The 22,446-nt window shown below is 40.2% G+C and overlaps 1 protein-coding gene across 10 annotated transcripts in view; it reads left to right on the forward strand.

Annotated features, from left to right (window-relative positions):
- The window catches only part of LOC111587826 (cyclin-dependent kinase 17-like), a 43,598-nt gene that overhangs the window by 15,102 nt on the left and 6,050 nt on the right, over nt 1–22,446 (forward strand). For 7 of the 10 annotated variants that reach the window (XR_008602547.1, XM_055012903.1, XM_055012900.1 and 4 more), the window contains exons 4-18: nt 1,224–1,275; nt 3,038–3,261; nt 6,676–6,809; nt 11,502–11,627; nt 18,303–18,359; nt 18,467–18,581; nt 18,792–18,886; nt 18,995–19,057; nt 19,164–19,287; nt 20,045–20,165; nt 20,964–21,061; nt 21,172–21,277; nt 21,536–21,578; nt 21,670–21,760; nt 21,844–21,921. Coding sequence is in view for 9 of the 10 variants with exons in the window: in XM_055012903.1 (XP_054868878.1) it covers nt 1,224–1,275; nt 3,038–3,261; nt 6,676–6,809; nt 11,502–11,627; nt 18,303–18,359; nt 18,467–18,581; nt 18,792–18,886; nt 18,995–19,057; nt 19,164–19,287; nt 20,045–20,165; nt 20,964–21,061; nt 21,172–21,277; nt 21,536–21,578; nt 21,670–21,760; nt 21,844–21,921 (1,527 nt within the window). In the remaining variant the exon portion in view is untranslated. The remainder of the gene's footprint in view (nt 1–1,223; nt 1,276–3,037; nt 3,262–6,675; nt 6,810–11,501; nt 11,628–18,302; nt 18,360–18,466; nt 18,582–18,791; nt 18,887–18,994; nt 19,058–19,163; nt 19,288–20,044; nt 20,166–20,963; nt 21,062–21,171; nt 21,278–21,535; nt 21,579–21,669; nt 21,761–21,843; nt 21,922–22,446) is intronic. The other 3 variants (XM_055012906.1, XM_055012907.1, XM_055012908.1) reach the window with 1 other exon arrangement.

Below are 22,446 nucleotides of genomic sequence, written 5' to 3' on the forward strand. Positions count from 1 at the left end.
GACCTCCGGGCCCAAATAAAGCAATCTTAAGTACATCTCACATAGGTTTAGTTATGCTTATATTCCTGACAAATATTTATTTCAATGCATTTCACACCTACCTAGATTAAAAATGCTTTCAGGATGTGTTAAGTGTACACTTTCCCAGTGATCCGGCATATTTACACTAACTGAGCCAATTATGGTTGTGTGTTTGTGTATGTAGTCTTACAATTGAGAGCATGACTGTTGACATGCAGGGTGTGTGTGTCTCGCTGCAGGAGCGTGTTTTGTTAGTAAAAGTTTACAGGACACCTTGGTTATTGACATGAGGGGAGAGGTCAGATTTTATGTTACAACAGTCCGGAACATTTGAGGAAAAGCTTTTTCAAGTTTTAATCTTTGAGAATATTAAGAGGAAAGATAGCAGTTAATACTTTATCTTGCTGACATTTAGATGCACATTCTGGAACACATTCACGCTCTCTAAACACTTCTGTTGATGTTATTTTCTGTTATGGTCAGCTGTTCCACTGACTACCAACAAGGCCAGGAAGGAAAAATGCATGTGGAAAAGAAGAGTTGTGCATTCAAAACTGAAAGTGTTCATTCAGTAAAAGTGCAAATATTACTATAAAAATGTACTGTAAGCATTTGTTATGCAGATAGGCCACTATCACTTGTTTATCGTTAATTTGCCTGTTATTGATGCATAAACATGTAAGCAGTATTTACAGTTACCTTTAGCTGGTTTATTCGATAACAAACCATCACATTTTAAATTATTACCACACGCTTTTCATGTATGTGAGCCATTTAAACCCCAACCCTCAAGATAGCTAGTATCTATCTCTGCTGAGTAAATATGGTCAAGTATAAAGTACAGTCTCTTTGAAATGTACTGCAAGTACAAAGTGACAAAATGGAAATACTCAAGTAAAATGCTAGTAGCTCAAAACTGTAACTCAGTATGGTACTTGGGCGAATGTACTTCCCACTAAAGGTTATTACTAAGAAAATATCAGTCACCTTCATAATACATGTAACAAAGCCAAAGGCCTTAAATGTAAGATGCATTTCTCTGTGTTGTGTTGCAAAGGAAAAATTATAACATTAAAATAAGTCATTTTATTTAACCACTTTTTGCTTTCTAGCTGATGCTAAAATAAGTGAAGATTATTAATTTGTCTATTACACATAGAACAGATATATAATAATAATAATAACAGATATATAATGCTTAGGTCCCCCTCCGACCGGTCCTATGAGAAACCAGTGCTTGCAAAAGGTTCCGAGGTACGTAATGAATATGCACAAACCAGCACTGGGGGAATGGATACGCTATCTTGGCTGCAGTCTGAATGAAAGTGGTATGTTGTGAATTTGTGACAATAGGCATCAAGGGGTTAATTAAGCATGTTGATTACACTATATGTTGTAGAAAACTAGATCTCGATGCCAGAGTTTTTGTCGGTCATTACTGCAGATTTTATTTTAAAGCTTTCAAGTCCAGTAAAACATTGCCCAGGATGACTGCTTATACATAACGCTAATGTAATTTTGCATAGTGTGTATGTTCTACAGGTGTGTCAGACAGAGCTGTGTACTGACTGTATGCGAATAGTCTTTGTAGGGATAACTAACAGCAAATGCATGTGCAGTGGCATGCATGTGTGTGTGTCTATGTGTGTTTGAGTGCCTGGGTTGAACATGAGTAATGGCCTGTGCTTCGTGTCCATGGGGAAGGGCAGAGGGAGAAAGAGGAGAGGGGAGCTAGGATGCCAGAGGCATCACTCAGAAGCCTCTGGGTTTCATTTTTTTTTTTGCGCTGCAGAGTGATAAGGACAAGGAGGCAGAGAATGGCAAGGAGGGAAGGAGCACGAGAAAGAGAAGGCGACTAGGATGCAGCAACAGAGATGAAGTGTAAGAAAGAGGCTGATCAGGCAGAAAATGTTGTCATCCTCTCATGAATAGAAAGACTGGATGATCGCACTGATATTCAACACCATCTCTGGATCCAGACAGAGATGGGAGGAACGAAGCAGGGAGAGATAGAGACAGAAGGAGGAGGGGAGAGAGAGAGATTGCTATCACAGGAGAGGGAGGGGAGTAATAGCAAGGTGAAGGGAGGGAGCGGGAGAGAGCAGGAGGACTAACGACACTGAAAGCTCTAGTAGGGGCGCCAGAGGCAAGGAGAGAGTAATCGAGAGAGGGGAGTGGAAAAGAGGAGAGCAGCACAACAGCCTGAATAGAGTGGTGTGCTGAATAACTGTGCAAGAACAAGAAGGACAAAGGGAAGACATCTGACAGGGAAGGAGAAAACATCAGGAAAAAGAGTAAACTGGAATGCGAATGAGATGGTAACAGAAGGTAAAGGGAAGATCTGGAAGACAATGGGGTCCAATAGTTGAACCCCAGAGACGTGAAAGTGTTTTCCTCGCTGGGAACTGTAAGTTAAGCATATTGCGAGTATTTGCACATGTTTGTGTGCTTGTGTTCTGATGATACAGATGAAGACAGAACACCTGTTATTCTGAGTGACAGGTTGTAGCAGTTATTTTAGCTCGCTCGCGCGTGCTGGACTGTCTCTGCAGCAATTTTCCTACCTGCACGCCGTTTGACCTTCCTTAGTCAGCAAGCAGAGTGTGACTGCAGAGAGGAAAAGAGTGAGAAAGAAGGAGAGGTGGAGAGAGGGAGCGTCTACAGAAAAAAACACACAGGAAGGGAGAGAGAGTGTTAAAGTGGAGTAGCAGCCGAGGGAGTTGTTGCATTGTGATTAGTGTGCCTGTGCAGTCTGCACTATCCTCGCAATGTAAGACCTGTTCTCTGCTGCATGGGGCTCTTCTGGCGGTACGGAGAGAGCTTGAGGATTTGATTTTTTTTCCCAGAAAGCTTGGACCCTTCATCAGCTACAGCTCCTTAAACTAGCCTGGGTGCCACCCAGACTGGTTGATTAGACACCAAGACTAAACTCAAGTGGCCTCAACTTTTTGAAAAGGCCTGGACTTTTTTTTTTTTTTTTTAAATCTCTTTGTCGAATGTATTTTTGAATTTTTAGATGCACTTTCAAATGTCAGCTGTTTGAATCCTGTGGAATAATGGATATGTCAGACAACCCCCAAAGGTGCCCAGCTCGTGCTCCCAGGGTGGGAGACTCTAGGATGGGGGAGGCTAGAATGGGAGAAGGGATAAGGATGGGGGAGAGAGACGCGCCGCTGAGGCTGTCACCTTTCCGTATGCTTCGAGTGCTGGACTCATGCCGTCCTCCAGGAAACCGTATTGGTGAGTCTGTCATTATATAGCCTCAAGTTCATCTATTTTCTGATCATCCATTTTCTCAGATCTAAGTCAACGTCCAAGAATATGCTCATCAAATTTTCAGAACACTTTATAGATTAGATTAAGGGAGAGCATTGCTCAGTAGATGACTGTAATTAACTGCATATTTGTGCCAATAAAGCCTTAGAATAGTTATGTTCCCTTTGGTTTACCACATGTGATATGTCTCAATATAATGATTTTACTCTGTGGGACATGAAAGTGAGGTTTTATTCTATACAAAGAAGTGGCTTTATGCAAGTAGCTTCCTCTCAGAATCTGCTGATCCTACAGTTTTGAACATCTAAACCTATTAAATATCAAAATCTGCTTTCTTTTATGTCGCTAGTTTAAAGATGAAAGAGGCGGTGTGTTAGCCCAGAGCAATGTGTGTCGGTATCTGCAGGGATCCCATGAGCTCCTTGGAGAAGTGTAGTCCTCCTTCTGAATTTTTTATTCATTTGCTTGTCAGCACAATGACTGCAGTATCTCTATTCCTGCTGCTCAGGCCAAATTCAGACAGTATGCTGTCCTGTGCTTAAAAGGAGTTTGAGAACTCCTGTCTGTAGAGCAAAAAGGGGAAGCGAAAGGGTTCAGTTCAAAGCCTAAGCCTATTGTAAAAAGAGTGGGATGTCCAAGTGTGGACAGTAACTATTAATTCTACCAGTGCACTCATGAGTAACCCACTGAAGTCAGTGTCTGGCCCTGCCAATTGAGGACTTATGACAAGAAATCTCCATTGCTGCTTCTCTTTGAAGGGCTCATGAAGCGAATCTTAGACTTTTCTTGAGACTTTTCTGTCATTTTTAAGACCCTGTTATTATCTGCTGGAGATTAATTTCTAGCTGAGTGGAGCACACGCAGAGCTAGGTGAGATAAGGATAGTCCTGAAAGTAGACCACTCACTCTTCCAGACAAACTAGCAGCAGAGAGTCAGCAACCCTAACTAGGCCAGCTTGGCTCCATACAGGGAGGAAGTGGTAGCACATGACATTTTCTGTCTGCTCTTTCAGTCACATTATAGAAATGGAACAGATAAAACCTGCAGGAGGCTGGAAAGAAATGTTTTGTGTGACTAGAGGGTACGTGTGAGGGGGACTTAGAGTTTGTTTTAAGGTGAGAAAGTGTGCTGTAGAAGCTGATGAATGAAACAAATGCATGGACTGTACGTATTCTCTTGTTTTGGGTCCCCGGTGGTGGAATTTTCCTCCCAAAGCCAGGTTGTCCTGTCTCATCCACCCACATCTACTTGAGTGTTTACACAAACAGATACAATCAGGACCTCTCAGAAAGCGAGAAAGACATGTGACATAATACCAGTACTGGATACTCACTCGTTCTGAGCGTGTGGTCATATGTGTGTGTGCGTCTGTCAGTATGTAGATATCCTGGATCAATTTCTCCTTGCTCTGGTGTCAGTTACCATGAGTTTAGTGTTTCACCATCAGGGTTGTAAGGGTTGATTCCTGATATGACAACTGACTGCTCAGTTTTCTTACCAAGGTACATTCATTCCCTGTATCCTTGTGTCTGGCTTTGAGGCCAAGGGCTGTGCATCAGACGTGGAGATTTAAATGATTATGAAGTGGTTTGTTAGGCATTTCTCACAGATGGGTTGTGTTTGGGTTGTGTTTCGCTAATGAGCATATGCTGCTTTTGTCAACAGATAGACCACTGGGCAGATCCAGGCTGGATTTGTCAGCTGGCATTTATACAGGTAGTTGACTGTGTCAATAAGAAGGTCTCTGATACAATTCAGATATACAGTTTGCCTCTTCATGGAAGGTTTATATTTTTTTATTCATTCAGTCTCTTTGACTACATTGATGTACAGAGGCCTCATTTCCAATATAGCTGAGTAAGATAACAGAGAATATAAAGTAGGTGATCAAATTGAAAATTTGAGTAGCAATAACAGTAAAAAATATGAAAAGGGTAAGTTGGTAAAAATGATAAAGACAAATTTCAGAGCAGAGTTTGTTTAATTTTGGGAAAAGTAAAGTCAGATGGTGAAATCCTGTACATTTGTCACTAAAATCTTGGACAAATGTATGTAGGATCCTGTGAACTGTTTCATTTTATAGCAGCAAATTGCTAAATTGTTTCTCAGGTTAATGGGTTATGGCGCTGGGCATGTGATTTGCAATGCCACTATCATTAAAAAATAGTGGAAAAAAACGTTTATAATTGGCTTAAATGCTATGATTTTGAAAAAAAAATTGAAAAAAATTGAAAATAAGAATGAATGAATAAATAACGTCATCACAATGAGTTCTTTCACATTTCACAATTTATTCCTGTGATTATTAATTTCATAATTATGTCTGTATTTAATATTAAACAATGTAACTTCATAAATGCATTTTAAACCATGTCCTCTTGCTTACTAATAGAGACTAAGTAGCTATTTTAGCTTAACAAATGAGATGTAATTTCAAGCTATAAAATATATATAGAAAGCTGTGTTGAAAAGATAGTTGTATTTTGCCTATGTACTGATCACTGTGTCTGTATTCCTTTTTTTTCTTTTTTAATCCTGAGACAGAGTCTGCAGACTAGCTTGTCTTTCTCAAATCCTACCCCTAATTACATGAAAGGGACACACACACAAATGGCCTAGAATAAGCCTCAGCTGTTCTGCAGCTGGCAGACAGTGCACTATAATAAATAGCTTTACCTATCCGGCTCTCAGTCGTTATATCCCTCGGCTGAGGTGTCACAGTCACTCAGGGGACTTATTTTTCTTTCCACTTCATCACTTCTACCCACAAAAACCAACCTCCCCCCGATCTCCTAATCTCCCCGCTATCTGTCTGTCTTGTGCTGATGGTTTGCTCTCGTCTGTGTGAACAGTAGATGATGTAAGGGAAGATATTACCAATGTCAGAAGTGAGCTTTTACATCTTTCAGCCCCCTTCGTGGAAAAGTTTTAACATCAGGCACACACACACACACACACAGATGCTCACATATACTGTATGTGCTGTACATGACCCAGACTATAGAGCTGAAAGCCAAACAGAGACCCTTCCCCCACATTTACTCACACATACAGACTCATACACACCACTGAAGGAGGCAGTCCTGTCTGCTGCACTGTGACTCATTAATCAGATGGATTCTGGGGCAGATGAAGGTGTTGGGGGGTGGCAGGCAGAGACGGGCAACGCTCCAGTTGCATGCAGGGAAATATTGATCTCTGGCTTCCTCATTTTGCCAATGGTATTTTATACACACTTGGTTAACACCCCTCCATGGCTGGTGGTACAGTCCATCATCTGGGGATTGGAACTTTACTGTGGCGCGCAGAGAGGGCTGGATGAAATTTAAGAACACAATAACAGTCGGAGCATAAACCTGCATGTTTGTGTTTTATAGGCATCGTCCATGAAAATGTGAAGATGGGTTCAGATGGGGAGAGCGACCAGGCATCTGGGACGTCCTCTGATGAGGTCCAGAGTCCAGTTAGGGTCCGCATGAGGAACAACCACCATCGACGCATCTCTAATGAGGTACTGGAAGCTGGGACACACCTGCACACAAACACACCTGCTTTTACACCAAGCATGCGTCTTTGCAGAGGAAACACACCTGTACACAACATTATTCACTGAGATTCAGTAGCAATGCCAAAGACTGTGCAAAAACATTTACTCCTTCACTATTCACTACACACTACAATGAAAATTATAAGTAGAGAATTGTAAAGTGTGTCAGCTTGTAGAGGGGTGCTGATAAGTTAGAGTCATATGGGTCAATAAATAATTGTGGGACTTTTTGTATCATAGTTACCCAGTATCAGTTGACATTTTTGCTGTTTTCAGGCCTAAAATCAACATGGCCACCTATAACCAAACACCACATGACATTTTTACAGAAAGATTCTTCTACATTATTATATAGACAATTGAGTAAAAGTGAAATTGCAAGTTTTTTTTATAAAGATATTGTAGTAAACCTGTTGACGTGATAAATCCACACTTGACTCACACACTACTTTATATTAAATAACTCAGAAAGCCTTGGAGTCTTGCCAGTCTTTTCTTCAGGAGGAAATGACATCATGTGGAGCAGGTCATGTGATTTGGAATTAACACTTCCTAGAGAGGTGTTTTTTAATTGGTAGCTTAGTTGAAAGTGACTTCTCAGACACAGATACAGTTTGTTATTTTCCATATAAAATTTGATATACTGTATTGCCAAAAAAGAAATATGAATCACATACAGTGTCACTCCTACATACAGCAGTTTGCCATTCAAGAGAAATCTTTTGGTTCTGTGTCAGGATTGTTTATGGTATGTGTTTATGTAGTTCTAAAACTAGCAGGCATATAATTTTAAACATCCAAATATGTATGCTATACCAGTATCAGTTGGGCTATAACTAGCAAAAAGCTGATTTGTGTCTATATTGATCTGGACTTATGGGGTAATTTTGTAATATTAAGTCCTGCACCTGTATGGAAACAGTACAGCCATAGCTACAAATGTCTTCCATACACCAAAAATCATAAAAAGAAACAATGAAAGTTGAATTTTTAAAAAAATTAAAAAAAAAAAAAAAGATTAAAAAGCTGGAAACCACATGGTACAACATTTTCCCAAGTTCTCACAAGTGTTGGCAATACTGAGGAAAAAATAATAACTCTACATACTGTTGATATTTTACTACATCCATTTGTTTTTAATACTTGTCTCCTATATTTATGTTCTATGTAAGCACATCCTGTAGTTCAGCACGGTTCAGCTCAGTAGTCCCAGATTTTTTGCCACATGACTGTTGGTCACAGCCGTCATGGCTCCTTAGTTATGTTGAGGTGTGCAGAATGTTTTGTTTTTTTATATTTTTTGGTGAATTTTCAAACGAGATGTGTTGAATGAGTTGATTTTGATGAAACGTCGTTATTTCAATTCATTTTCCAGACAAAACCAAAAGTCACACAAGAGAAGTTCATGGTCTATCGAAATTAAATATATGACAATTTGTCCTGTTTTTACTGTGTTGGAATGGTTGAATTTTGGAATTTTTTTTTTTTTTTTTTTTAAATAATGCCTTTCAAACTTGCTGGCAGGTTTTGTGATTCAGGTATGTCTGAGTGAGTATACCTTTGCAATTGGTGAACAGACGGATTTGCTATTTGTTGCTTTGCTTTTACCACCTCCCTGAGTATGTGCTCTTGCCTCAGTCAGACTGTGTGTTTCCGTCTGAAGGAGGTGCAGAGTGATGAGCACAGCAGTATTACGGGAAATGCCTCTGGATACATTGACTCTGACTGCTGTGAGAAGTGGAAGGGACTAATTTAGACCATGTTTACCACAGAGAGAAAGAGAGGAGAGGGATGGAGGGACAATGTGGGAGAGGAAAATGCTGGGGTGAGAAAATAATTATGAATGTAGGAATAATTACTGGTATGACAAAGAAATGGAAGATCTGGAGGAGTGGAGCTCAGGAGCTGATAGGAGAGATGAGGGTGAAGGAGAGATGGAGGACAAAATGATGGTGGGTGAGAACAAAAAAAACCCAATGTTTCCGCTCAGCCATTCTCCCTCTCCATTCACCCCTTCCCCCCATCTGCCTTTTTCCCCTCAGGAATCTGTCCATTCCTCTCTCCTCTGCTCCTGCTTTCCCCCTCCTCCTTTCCGAGCATGTGGATGGCACATCTACCACGATGCCAGCCCTCTCTCTTTCTCTCTTCATGTCAGTGTGTGTGCAGTCATGTGTCGGGTCAGAGACATGCATCGTTGAAAGCACACGTGTGTGAGTGGATAGAAAAATACGTTTAAGGAGGACAATGAGGGAGCTACTAGAGCTGTTCTGCATTGTGAGTATGGGGACACGTGCATTCCTGTGTGTGTCTTTATTCGGTCTCTACTGATATTTAAGCATGAGTGTCAGTTTCTTTGTGAACTTGGGTCCATTGTTGTCGTATTGCAAAAGAGTGCACTTGTGTGAGGGTCTTTTGCTTTGGTCATGAGCTGTCACTTTCAGTATGAATTGCATAAAATATGAAATGTTCTGTGGAAAAGCATTTAGAAAATGATCGTTATTGTCGTAAATGGTGTCGCCGTGTCTTCTTGTATTCTGCTCTGTTATGATTCAGATACTCAGTGGAGCTTTCAAATGTGTAAGCCGGTAGGTCATGTCAGTGCATGTGTTTGTGGCTTGTCTTCTCTATTATTTTTGAGCGTATGTTTTGAGCGGTTTGCGGCGCTTCAGTAGACATTTTTAACGTGTGCCCGTTTATGTTTGCAGGGTGGTTTTAGTGTGTCAGTGTCCTCAGTTTTGCAGCTTTTAATACTGCATGTTACCACGTTAGCCACTGAACACAGATAAAGCCATTACGGGCGTAAAATCCCTCTACTTTTCATCTTCATCTACCCTCCCACTAGCGCTCACATGTAAATACACATATCATTTCACACACTCACATCAAGGATACACACCGTGGGGCTGTTGGGACTGGGCCAGCCAGCCAGCCACCGCTGCCATGGAAACAAAGTGTGATTGGCAGCTTGCCGGTGAACATGTTCTGCATGCATAGTATATGGGAGAAATGCATTGTGGGAAATGGAGAGTCACAACTTTGTACTCTGGCAAGGGCTGGAAGGTCAAAGTTGTTCCAGCTGTTGCGGAGTATGTTGCACGGTAGAATCTGTAGAATAAAACCACACGGGCACAGTTCTATGATGATGATGATGATGATGATGGTGATGATGATGATGATGATGATGATGATGGTGATGGTGATGTGAGATTTCAGAGTACATCAAATGACATCAAACACCACTAAACAAAGACTACATCTTAACTAACAGCAAGCTTGTCAAACTGTCCAAAAACCTTAGAATGTAATTTATTCAGGATATGTGAAACACTTAAAATTCAGCCCAATCTAATCTAACAGTTACCTTAGCAGCACTAAAATAAAGACTTCCCGGCAGCTGTAATTGAGCTCAAGACTAAACCTGAAGAAGGCAGCGATATTCCAAACGATTTTACTGTACCCGACTGTGACTGTGTGACAACTCACTTGTCAGATGTAAAGGACAAGTTCACAGTGTGACTTGCCATTAGATGCTGACTGATCCTGTAATAATTTGTCATTTAAGGTAATTAATGAAGTTACTGAAGTTGTTACATTTTTGTGACTACATACAACTTTCTTAGGAAACGCTAACATGAATCCTGATGCTGTCTGATGCTCCAGGTATTTATGATACAGAAAAGAAAGATTCCCACAAGGAGCTTTAAGCAACAAACTGAACTCCAGTTCCTTTTAACGGCTTGTGGAAGTATATATGTGGAAAAAGCCTTCCCCAAATCGATTCACACAAGTGCTGTAATTTGTGCGTGCCGTCAGATAATGCAGCCATATGCAGTTTATATTTGTGCTGTGTTGAAATTGATATGGAACAAGGTCTGACCTATTAAGACTGCCTTTGTGACTTTTAGAGAAAAGCCACCTGGGTGATACGTTCAGTTGCGGGATTCATGTCCGTAAGGGACGTATATGCTTCTTCTGAATAGATCACACAGTTCTCCATTGAAATCAAAATTAACTACAGCTGCAGTCAGTTAACAGCAAGCGGCACAAGAGTAGAAGACAAAATATCAAGTGTGCTTATGAAGAAAAACTGGTTTGCACAAATGTTTTGCAAATGAGTTTGTGAAGTTGGAAACACTGTTGTCCCAACCCTTCACAGTGGCAACAGTGTTTTCCAAAAATTAATTTAGAACTATCCAGGAAGTTGCTGGGATTTGTCCCATCTTGTAGTGGACTTGATCTGACCTTTTATTCAGCCCGATTGGATGTAGCTGTCATTCACATCATCATTCATCAGTCATTCACAACAACAGATGGCACCTGTAGACCAAAGGTTTAAACTTGACTGGAGCAAGCTGTTGTGGCTTGACGAACTTGCTGCTGGGAGACAGATGGAGAAAGCTAATCGTGTTGTATGTTGTATTTATAGTGATAATACGCTAATCTGCTTGTTAATGTTTTATTCTAACAGTTAATGTCACACCACATTTTAAAAATGCTGATTATCCTATGTTTATGTTTTTATGCATTATTGTATTTTCTGTATTTTTGTATGGATGAAAACCATTCCTTTAAACACATAACCACTGCTATGGGGTTACAGGTTATAATTTCAGCTTCATGAACTCATAATTTTGTGTATGTCTTTTTCTGTTTCAGGACATAAACAAACGTTTGTCTCTCCCAGCTGATATCAGGCTACCGGAGGGCTACTTGGAGAAGTTTGCCATGAACAGCCCACCCTTTGACAAACCCATGAGCCGCAGGCTTCGACGCGCATCATTGGTCAGTGGGTCTCTGTCTGTATTTGCCTTTGTATATACATGTGCAAAGCCACTGAAACTGGCTGTGTTGGTTCCTACTTAGCGTCTTGCCTGTGTACTTCTGTCGGTTTAGCTGGGTGTGTGCTGCTCTTTTTGATGCTGCTTTGTTTGAAAACAAAAATAATACGGACTTTCAGTGGCATTGTGTGCTACTGAAATGGTTGAATAAGGACATTGTACCATCTGACACTAACACAGAGCAACCACACAAACATAGACTAATTTTAAACACACACTGAGTTATGCTATATAGCTTACAATGGCTCAATAGGGGGATGAATGATAAATTCTTTATTATGTATCCAGGCCAAGAGCATTATGGGTATGAATCTGGGTGGGGGTGGGAGAGAGGAGGGTTTTGCTATTGGATGGATTGAGAATAGGCAGATATTCATGAATATGCAGTATGTCCCTTTATTTCTCCTTGTATTGCTGCTGAAGTACTCCTCCTGCTCTTTCACTTACTTTCCATTTTGGTCACACTTTAGTCCACATTTTCTTTTGTTTCTGCCATCACTTACATTTTCAAGTTTCTCTTCATACATGACTGAATAAACCAAGAGTGCACAGCTCTTTGTTTCGCTCTCTGCTCCATCTTACATGCAGGCTCTGTTTTAAATTACATTCAGCCTGCCTCTCCGATACATTACTTTAAACAAGATTACTGAAAGCCTTGACATTCTATGGGAAAGCGTAAAGGATGCGCTCTCCATCAACCTTTTTTTTTTTTTTTTTTGCTGTAATTATTGAGCAGGGCCAGTGCCCTGCCTCTAGCTCTCTGCTTGAAGCAGTTTAATGACGCAGCTTTTCTGCAGGAGTCTGACGGAGATGAAAGGAAAGAATCTGAAGAGAGATTTACAGGGAAAAGAAAAATATTTGGTTTAACGGCAGAGGAGGAAAGACAGTGGAATTACTTTTGTCTTTACAGTGTAAATAAGTAAAGGATATTTCCTTTGGTCTGTCCATCCATGTGTGGCTGTGTATCTTTAGGGGTTGTTGTATGTATGTGATGTAATAGATCCATCAATAATTCAGCAGCAGTGTCAGACTCATCTGCTGCAGCTCCTCTCCTGACTAGGATTACACTCCAGGACACCTTGAAGTGAGCTTGAGAGTAAGGAGGAGAGAAACAAAGACAGGGGGGCATGAGAAGAGAATATTGAGGGCATGAATGATGGGATGTCATGATTTAAAAAGTGCTAAAATAGCCTAAAAATGAGCAAATTCCAGCAGCTTGAGAAGTTAACACCAGTCTGTATTTAAATTCCAGTATAATGCCAAGAAAAAGTCTCTTTGCTTATTGTGTCTACACCATAGCTAGACTGTTTTCATTAGAATGGCTAATACTGTTTCTTTATTTAGTGCAGTGCACCCATGCAGAAGTATGGTTCTGAATGTGGCATATACTATTTGCACAAGTTTCACACATTCTTTTTTAGGCCTACTTTCAGCATGCTCTGATTAGGTTGTGACTTTGACGGCATTACTCACTGATTTTATCTCTGCCCCTGAGGTCAGTTTGAGCACCTTTTAGGACATTTGGATGTCACAGAAGACAGAGTGCGCTTCTTCAGTCACACATATTTAAGTCTAAAATGTATCTGAGAACGCTGATGTGCAGGTCTTCGGGCTAGCAGTGTGCATGTCGTTTGTTACCGTAACATAGAACATGTGTCCGGTGTCCCATAACAGATGCTTGCATTTGAAACCGTGTATTTTGATCATGGAATCGTTTCCAATGTAATGCAAGTGAAGCTGGCTGGTATCAGTTTTCGTTCATGGCTGTTGCCCATTGATAATCAATTATTCACAGCAGTCAAATGAGATTCAGTGTTCCATGGTGCTGAGGAACCAGATGTCATTTTATCTCAAAGCACTACACTTAATCATGTAATGTCATGCTCACTTTTTTTTCTGACCCTTTCACTACCACAGTGACAAAATAGTAAACTTGAGCTATAAACCTGAATGTACAAGATAGCAATTTATGTTCCCTACTTGGTTATTTTATTAGCGCACACTGCTTCTTTTGTTAAACATAAAAACAAACAAAAAAAATCCTACCTGAGGTAAGTAATGGTCTGGTCCTTTGGCTCAAACCATGTCTGTTTTTATTAGCAGGTTTTCACAAAAAAAGGTGACATTGCAAGATGTTTATTGGTTGATTGATTATACCTCTAAGAACTGGCAACATCATGCTAATGAAAGGGCTCTTCTTTCCTCCCACCTCTCATTGTTCACCACCTCTTCTTTTTGCAGAACACTGTCATTTTCTTTCTCCCACTCAGTACTCAGTAATCCGTCCTCTCTCAACATCAAACCGTCTTACAGGCAGCACACGGAGAAACCATAATAACAATTCAGATGTGGTTAAAGTAATAGACTTAAAGCAGTCCACCTATCTGTATGTCTACTTTCTGTGCAGGTTCAGACAGACAGGCTCACTCGCGTATTGTTTGGTTTTATGTTGCTTTATTTTGTCAGTAAAACTTGGTCTGACCTAGTTCTGCTGAGTAAGCTCACTGGAGCATTGGGGATGAAATGAACCCGTTGCCATCAAAAGCATACGCAGTCGCACACACACACACACGCACACACACACACACACACACTCAAACACTCACAAATAGAAAAGGACTGTGAGGTATTCAGACGGAGCACTGCTGCACACTGTTAGCTAAAGTTGTGCGAGATGTAAAGATCTGAGACTTTTTGAGTTTCAGGGACAGTTCGGCAGGGCAAGATTAATTTCCTGGAGTGGGGTCGGTCATATTGTGTGTGTATTTTGTAAGTTTTTGACTTTGTGTGTGTGTCAAGAGGTTCCTTCAGTTCTTTCCAAGAACTGGAGGGACCAAACCTCAGTCTGACTCCTGATGCAGGTCAACCCTCCTCCCCTCAACCTCTGTCTCTCTGAACTCCTGAGCTGAATAATTACTAATATGTTTCATTACATGCACATGTAATGAAACATATTCATGATTTATTATAGATTCAGTTGGATTATATCTAATTATAAAACATCCTTAAGAATAATTATATCAACACATTAATGTATATTACCATGTGTTTTTTTTAATATATAGTTAAAAAGAACATAAGTAAATAGAAAATATTTATAAATTTCACAGAATGATCTTTGCATTTTTTCTGTAACAAAATTCCGAGTTTGACAAGATTGAACAAAATATTAACTACGTTAAAAACAGCAGGAGAGTTTCTGTTAAAAATGGATTTCACTCTGTTTTTGTCCAGTTGTGATTATGCACTAGTTTCTGTTTTTTGTATTTGTGAAGGTTATATACAAACATATGTCTCACTAATCAGTTAAAGAGTTTGTGGACATTTCTGTTACAATTTCTAGCAACATTTCATTCAATCTACCTTAAATTTGGCAGGTTTATTGCTGGGTGGTCAAGCAAGTGAAATGACAAGTTTGAAGCTGTTTGAATGAGCAAAGGCTGTTTTAAGTGTCTTTTTGTGGTCCTCAGCGGCCTGTAGGCGGAGTCATATTTCCACTCCTCATCAGAACCAGTAGCACTGGTTCCAGGGTTCCTTCATCATCCATGCAAATCTGCAGAATCATTCTTTCCAGCGCTCCACCACCAACAGAGCTGTACACATTATTATTAACAATGTGACATAACTAGTCCTCTAAACTTCTGTCATCATTTCTGATCACAGAATAGAGCTTATAAAATTATTGATTCAATTCAAGTGTCTGTTGTACAGCATAGATAATTTGTCAATTTTAAAATCACAGTTTCTTCAATAATTAGTCCTGAGAGGTAATGATTTAAGCAAAAACTCACTTGAAGCTAGGCATCATAATGGAAAAAATAAAACAACTGATGTAACTTTAACTGTAGAAAACACCATCTAACAGTGGAATTTACTAGCAAAGTACATCTTAACCAGCAGCTCAGCTGCAGCAAATCATACTAATAGTTCTAAAAGTGCATCAAAATGAAATAAACAAATGTCGCAAAACCACGGTCACATCACTGAACATGTCTGCTAATCAACAGTATCTCTTAAACTCTTTACAAATCCAACATCCAAGTCACTAATACTGTTAGCCTATTAAATTGGGATGTTACATGGGCAGCTGTGGCTCAGATAGTAGCGTGGGTTGTCTCCCGATCGCCAGGTTGGTGGTTCGATCCCCTTCGTGTGTGAGTGGGTGAATGAGCCACACATTTTAAAATGCTTTGAGTACCACTAAAGTAGAAGGGTACTAAATGCGTACAAACCATTACCATCACAAAAACTGTTTTTAAATCTGAGACTATATTAACTTATATGTGTAGTATTAGAAAATGTTTAATAGGAGTCTATTTACTTTGGCTTAACATCAACAAAGATATTTTTTTATTCATTTATTTTCGCTGTAACTTCTGGGCTACAACTGTCTTATCGATCTGCATGACTATCACATCTCCCTTAACCATCTCAGTTGTGGCTCTCTTTGCTTTGTACAGAAAGCATCTATAGCGTCATGTTGCCTCTTCATGTCTTTCACAGTCCAGCCCTGCTTTGATGGCACAGCTGGTTGCAGCTGTACTGTTCATTTCATTGTTTTGCAGTTGTTTATGTATGGTCATATGTTCTGATCTGCTGATTTCTGATGAGATTTACTCTTTGAGAGGGTTTAAACCTTAGATATGTATGTTTTACAGAATTTCAAATTGTACACTTTTCAGTAGGATTCAATTCTTTATTTGCAGGGTTGATATAATGGTTAATGTTTAAATCATTTTTTTCTGTTTGTGCTTCTACTGAGTAGTTTGTGCTTTTCATCACCAGTATACCAAAAAAGAGGCTAAAAATAAATACATAAAGCTGCATTATTTTTGAATAATGTAATTGTGTGTGTGTGTGTGTGTGTGTGTGTGTGTGTGTGTGTGTGTGTGTGTGTGTGTGTGTGTGTGTGTGTGTGTGTGTGTGTGTGTGTGTGTGTGTGTGTGTGTGTGTGTGTGTGTGTGTGTGTGTGTGTGTGTGTGTGTGTGTGTGTGTGTGTGTGTGTGTGTGTTTGTGTTTGTGTTTGTGTTTTGGTCATGAGACTGACTCTTCTGCCAAAAGCCAAAAGAGCAGCAACAGCTCCTGACAGCTGCTGTCACAAACACATGGATGGATGCAGCATGTTTATATATGTGTTTTTGTGTCTACACAGGGTGATTGTGTTTACATTTTAACATAGATATACACATTATACAGTACGTGCCCCTGCATATATGTCCTCAGTTTATATTGTTGTTTTCCCGCTTCCTTTTTTTGTACTATTTTCAATGATTCTATGTCACCAGCTGCAAAACTACGTATCGATATATAAAATATGTAGATAAGGTCATGTCTATGAATTAATTAATTATGCAAATTGAAATGTATGTGTATCCATGCGCAGACTAAACTGTTTCAGTGTGTTTCATCTTGTGTCTGTGCTCATTCCGATGTTGGTTTTTCGGCATGCCTTTAAAGAGATTCACATGCTTCATCAGCTAAGTTGGTCACTGGAGACCCTCCCCCTCATACACACACATGAACAGTTCATTCTCTGGACTGACAATCATGTGAGCGTCATGATGGGACGGGCTAGCACAAAGTTGAAAGAGATGGGAGGGGTGGTAGTGTTGGTCAGAGAGATGAACACAAGTGAAACAGGGCTGAAACAACTCTGACTGAGACAGACTAGTAAGTAAAGAAAAGTGGCAGACGGGGATAATCCCTGACAGGCCTGTGGATATCACAGCTTGATATAGCTCCATCCATCTATAATTGATGACCTTGAAACTCAGGGGCCACATACATTATAGAGCTCAACCTTTATTAACTGAATTCAGGCTTATGTCAGAGTTCACTCTGCTCATACCGATGTGAGGTGTACCTGCTGGATGTCTGTGGAAATGTTTAGAAGTAAATATGTAACGTCTTCGCGGCCGCATTAGGTTGTCTTTGTTACACTGACTTCCTGTGGTCAAAGAATATAAGTGCAGCTGACAATGACATCACTTCGTAACATTGAAGAGCCAAAGAAAGGGAAGCACTTGGGACACTGGAGGGATTATGTTTTTCAGATTAGACAAGGTGTTAAATGACATACAATGACCTAGAAAACTTGAGCCTTTAATGTCAGTGTCAAGAATTGACATATGTCAGTGTGTTCAGTGTATTTTCTTTACAAAGTGAATTCCACCTGTGTTTGGAAAAAGTGTGATGATGTTGATGTCTTGAAAACGATCATATTTAAAAATATTTAATAACTATAAAATTGGTGCAGTGCTCCTGATATTTTACACTTTTTTTCTTACAGAGACTGTTTAATGATTGTCAGAGTGTGTACTGTATGTCTATAAACTACTGTGTTGAATGAGGGTAAAGTAAGGCCTGGTGACTCAGACCCCTACAGTTGTAGGCCAGATGTCAAAAGTAGCAGGACTGAAATTTGAACAGCTATGGCCTGAAGGATTAGATTCAAGAAATAATTTGCTTAAATATAGTGCTGTAGCCTAGTCTTGCTGACAATCAGCCAATACCCCCCCCCCCCCCCAAAAAAAAAAAAAAAAAAAGCTAACGGACTTGGTGATAATGCTCAGTGAAACCACTGCTAACCTCTTCAACTGTCTTCTTTCTGTCCCTGTAGTCTGAAATCGGCTTTGGGAAACTTGAAACCTACATCAAACTGGACAAACTAGGGGAGGTGAGATCAATAAAGAAAGTTAGCAAAAGTGTCTCTATCAACCAATACAGTCCTTATTCAGTTTGATTTCACTAACAAATGCAATCACATGTTTTCCATTTCTGCAGGGAACCTATGCTACAGTGTTTAAGGGGCGAAGCAAGTTAACGGACAATTTGGTAGCTCTGAAAGAGATCCGACTGGAGCACGAGGAGGGCGCACCCTGCACAGCTATCCGAGAAGGTACAGAGCTGCTGTCGGCAAGTTTAAATCATGCATTTTGGAAGTGTACCACTCAGCAGTCAAAGTGATGCGTACCTACTGTGAAGAAGCTTGTAGAGTTTTGACAGTGTGCCTTGTGGCTCCCTGGGCTGTTGGTGAACTGAGAGCTGTGTTAGTTCTCACCGCTTGTCTGTGTTTGACTGACAACGTCTGATCTGCTTCCTCCTCCAGTGTCTCTGCTGAAAGACTTGAAGCACGCCAATATTGTCACTCTCCATGACATTATCCACACTGACAAGTGCCTGACACTCGTGTTTGAGTACCTGGTGAGTGTTATTTAAATGTTTTTAGTGTGTGTATGTGTCTTTAAATGGGGTATTATGTTATATTCAGCATATTTCTTTCTTTCTTTCTTTCTTTCTTTTCCTCATCAGGAAAAAGATCTGAAGCAATACATGGACGACTGTGGGAGCATCATGAGTGTTCACAATGTCAAGGTAATTCCGAGTCATCCGTCATTACTGGAGAGTTAAAACATGCTTTATGTGTATGTAAGCGTGCTTTGTTTACCAATAAATTGCATTCGTCTTCTCTCCTCTGCAGATCTTCTTGTTCCAGCTTTTAAGAGGTCTTGCGTACTGCCACAGAAGAAAGGTCCTACACAGAGACCTTAAACCCCAGAATTTGCTCATCAATGAGAAAGGAGAGCTCAAACTGGCAGACTTCGGTATGTCACCATTTAACTAACTGTAAACACAGTGTATTATATATTATGCTACAACTTCCTGCATTGCTCATGAAAAGTGGCATCACACTTTTTTTCTTCAGTGGTATATTATTGTTGCCACAAGATTGAAATTGCTTCTTCCACAATAGATATTATTTTTGATCGTCACCTGCGGTTTCAGAAAGTTATGTTTTGTATGTGTTGTGCATTTTTCTTGAAAATTAATTTGTAAATGAGACGACAAAACTGCAAATGTTTCGACACGTTGTTTCTTGATTTGATAAGATGGAGTGTGTTTGTCATTATTTCTTAAAACAGTGTACCATGAAATTAAACTAAGAGTCTGTAAACGTCCCACTAGTGACTCCTAAAGGCCAAAGTGCTCCTTAGACAGTGCAGTTTGAAGTAACTGGGCATCCAACACTGCCCTCCTTCGGTACAACTTGAAACATGACATGGTGCCACGCTCCAGTGTTAGAGAATTCCTCCTTGTGAATTACTTATTACTTCTGTGTTGTGAGATAAAAATAGGAATCTGAGTTTAAAAAAATGACTTAATCTGCTATTATAAAACAGTTACAGTCTGCACATTTTTGAAACAGGAGAGAATAATATAACCATGACACTAACGATTTAAATGTCAAAAAGTGTTACTGAACTGCTAGGATATTCTTTCATGTTCACTTGTGGAACCACAACACTGGAAAATGCTGCAATATTCTCATCATTCAAAGTCCCTTTTTGTGTTTGAATTTAGGTTTGGCACGAGCCAAGTCTGTCCCTACGAAGACCTACTCAAATGAAGTCGTGACATTATGGTACCGGCCTCCGGATGTGCTGCTGGGCTCCACTGAGTACTCTACACCCATTGACATGTGGTGAGAAAACATACATGCACGACAAATTCACACCGCTACAGAGAAAACCATTAACGCTACCACTGCTTATCTTTTTGTTTCTGCCCTTGTCTTACCTTTTGTTTTTAATCCCACAGCCTTCCTTCCTAATCCCCACACATTTTTTGCAAGTGTCACTGCTGAGGCTTTGCAACAAAACTCGACTGTTCTTTTCTACACTATTACACTATCCATTGCACTGCATTGCTTGTTTCTTAGTGCCTTTGTCTGAGCCTTGTTTGCACCGGTGTGTGAGAGAAACGCCATTTCAATCCCATACATATGACAGAATTAACAAAAACTTTGACTTTGATATCTGAGCTGCAAAGATTTAGCATGCACAGAGTCCTGTGTTATTTACATATTGTGTGATATAAATGTTCGAAGGCTGACTAGATGGAAACCATAGCTGGGTAATTTGCCTATTCTGTCATTGAAAACGGAGCATTTTGATCATGCGTTGGAGAACTTTGCGCCTAATATGTGATTTAGTCAAAGTAGAACTTAAAACGCATAGATCTTCTCCATAATTGTGTAGATAATTGCTTTGTATAGATTTTCTTTTATCTTTGCACTTGCTTTTGAATAGAGATGGATTCCTAGATTTAACTCTGTACATGTCAATGCAGCTCCATTGTCATTTCACAGCCGAATGTCACATCATGGGTGACAAAATTGTATCAGCAACATGTTTAGTTAATGACATTAGTCACAGCCTACTGGTTTTAGGTGTTGCATTTTACACTAATTTGTATTCCACTGTTTCTGTTCTTTGTTCAGGGGTGTGGGTTGCATCTTTTATGAAATGATCACAGGCAGACCTCTCTTCCCTGGATCAACTGTGGAGGATGAACTTCACCTCATATTCCGCATCCTTGGTGAGACACCAGTGGAATCCAGATGGAGCATTTGCTTGTGCGGCGTTTGTGCTTTTATACGTGTGCGTGTACGCTCTGCATCTGTTACACATCCTCTGTATCTTTAACAGGTACTCCTACAGAAGAGACTTGGCCTGGTATCACAACCAGTGAAGAGTTTAAGACGTACAATTTTCCCCACTACCACGCAGAGCCCCTCGTCAACCATGCACCCAGGTATGTAGACCTGAATGTATGTCCACCCAGCCATGGAGGCATGTGGGGGTAGATCATGTTAGATGTAATATGATAAGGTACGGGATTGATTTTCTGGAGGAAATGCAGTCAATCATTTCCCTCTCTTTTAAAATGGCAGGAACACTACACCGTTGTATACAGCTTAGATCAGCATTTGGCTTGAGTGGCACTCAGTTCTTCGTCTCTCTCACTTTACCTTCCACCGCGTCTCTCATTTGTTCGCCTTCTGTCATACAGGATAGACAACGATGGTCACGACTTGCTCTCAATGCTCTTACAGGTAAAGGACGCTGTTGTTCACAGATAATGACGAGAACTTTCATGTATACATAATGCATTTCATGAAGTGTCCTGTCTCTGCTTGTCTCTAGTTTGAGGCGAAGAAGCGTGTATCAGCTGAGGACGCCTTCCGACACGCGTATTTCAGAAGTCTTGGGGAGCAGGTTCAAACGCTGGCTGACAGTGAGTACATATATTTTACTTTGAATATGCACATTTAATGCATCTAACCCCCATCTAACCTGCCGTCTTTTGTTTTTTTGTAGCTGCATCTATCTTCTCTGTAAAAGGCATTCAGCTTCAGAAAGATCCAGGGAAGAGATCCTCCGTCTACCCAGAGTCAAGTAAGTCCTCTCAGGTTAAAAAATAGACGGGAAACAATAGAGAAACTTAGGAATCCATAGTACAAATATGATATAGGATAGGACTCGCTCCATGTCTTCCTCCTCTTCTCACTCTTTTTCTCTCCAAGTGTTTGCTTTGTGTCGTCTCTCATGCCGCTGTGTGGTCACAGTTTCCCAATCTGTCACCAGATTCACGCTTTCACCAGATACAGATACCCACTACATGATGCCACACATTTTGTAGTAATATTAATCCTAAGCTTTGTGTCGTCATTGCATTAATGACAAAATACCACTGAATGCCTGCATCAGTTCCTGCTGTCTGCTGCCCTCTGTAAAAGGTGAACATCTTTTTGTTAGTGAGTCCTTGATATTGGTCCCAACTAAAGTAGCTAAAATGTTATTAGATACATTTTTTTTCCCCCAGAGAGTGATTGTACTCTTAAAATGAGTGCCAGTGGTTGATGATCCTCTGATTTTTCTTTTAGCACCGTTCTGAGTTTAGCTGCCTGATTAATTCCATTC

The sequence above is a fragment of the Amphiprion ocellaris genome, chromosome 8 (genome assembly GCF_022539595.1).
Source record: "Amphiprion ocellaris isolate individual 3 ecotype Okinawa chromosome 8, ASM2253959v1, whole genome shotgun sequence".
Taxonomy (NCBI): domain Eukaryota; kingdom Metazoa; phylum Chordata; class Actinopteri; family Pomacentridae; genus Amphiprion; species Amphiprion ocellaris.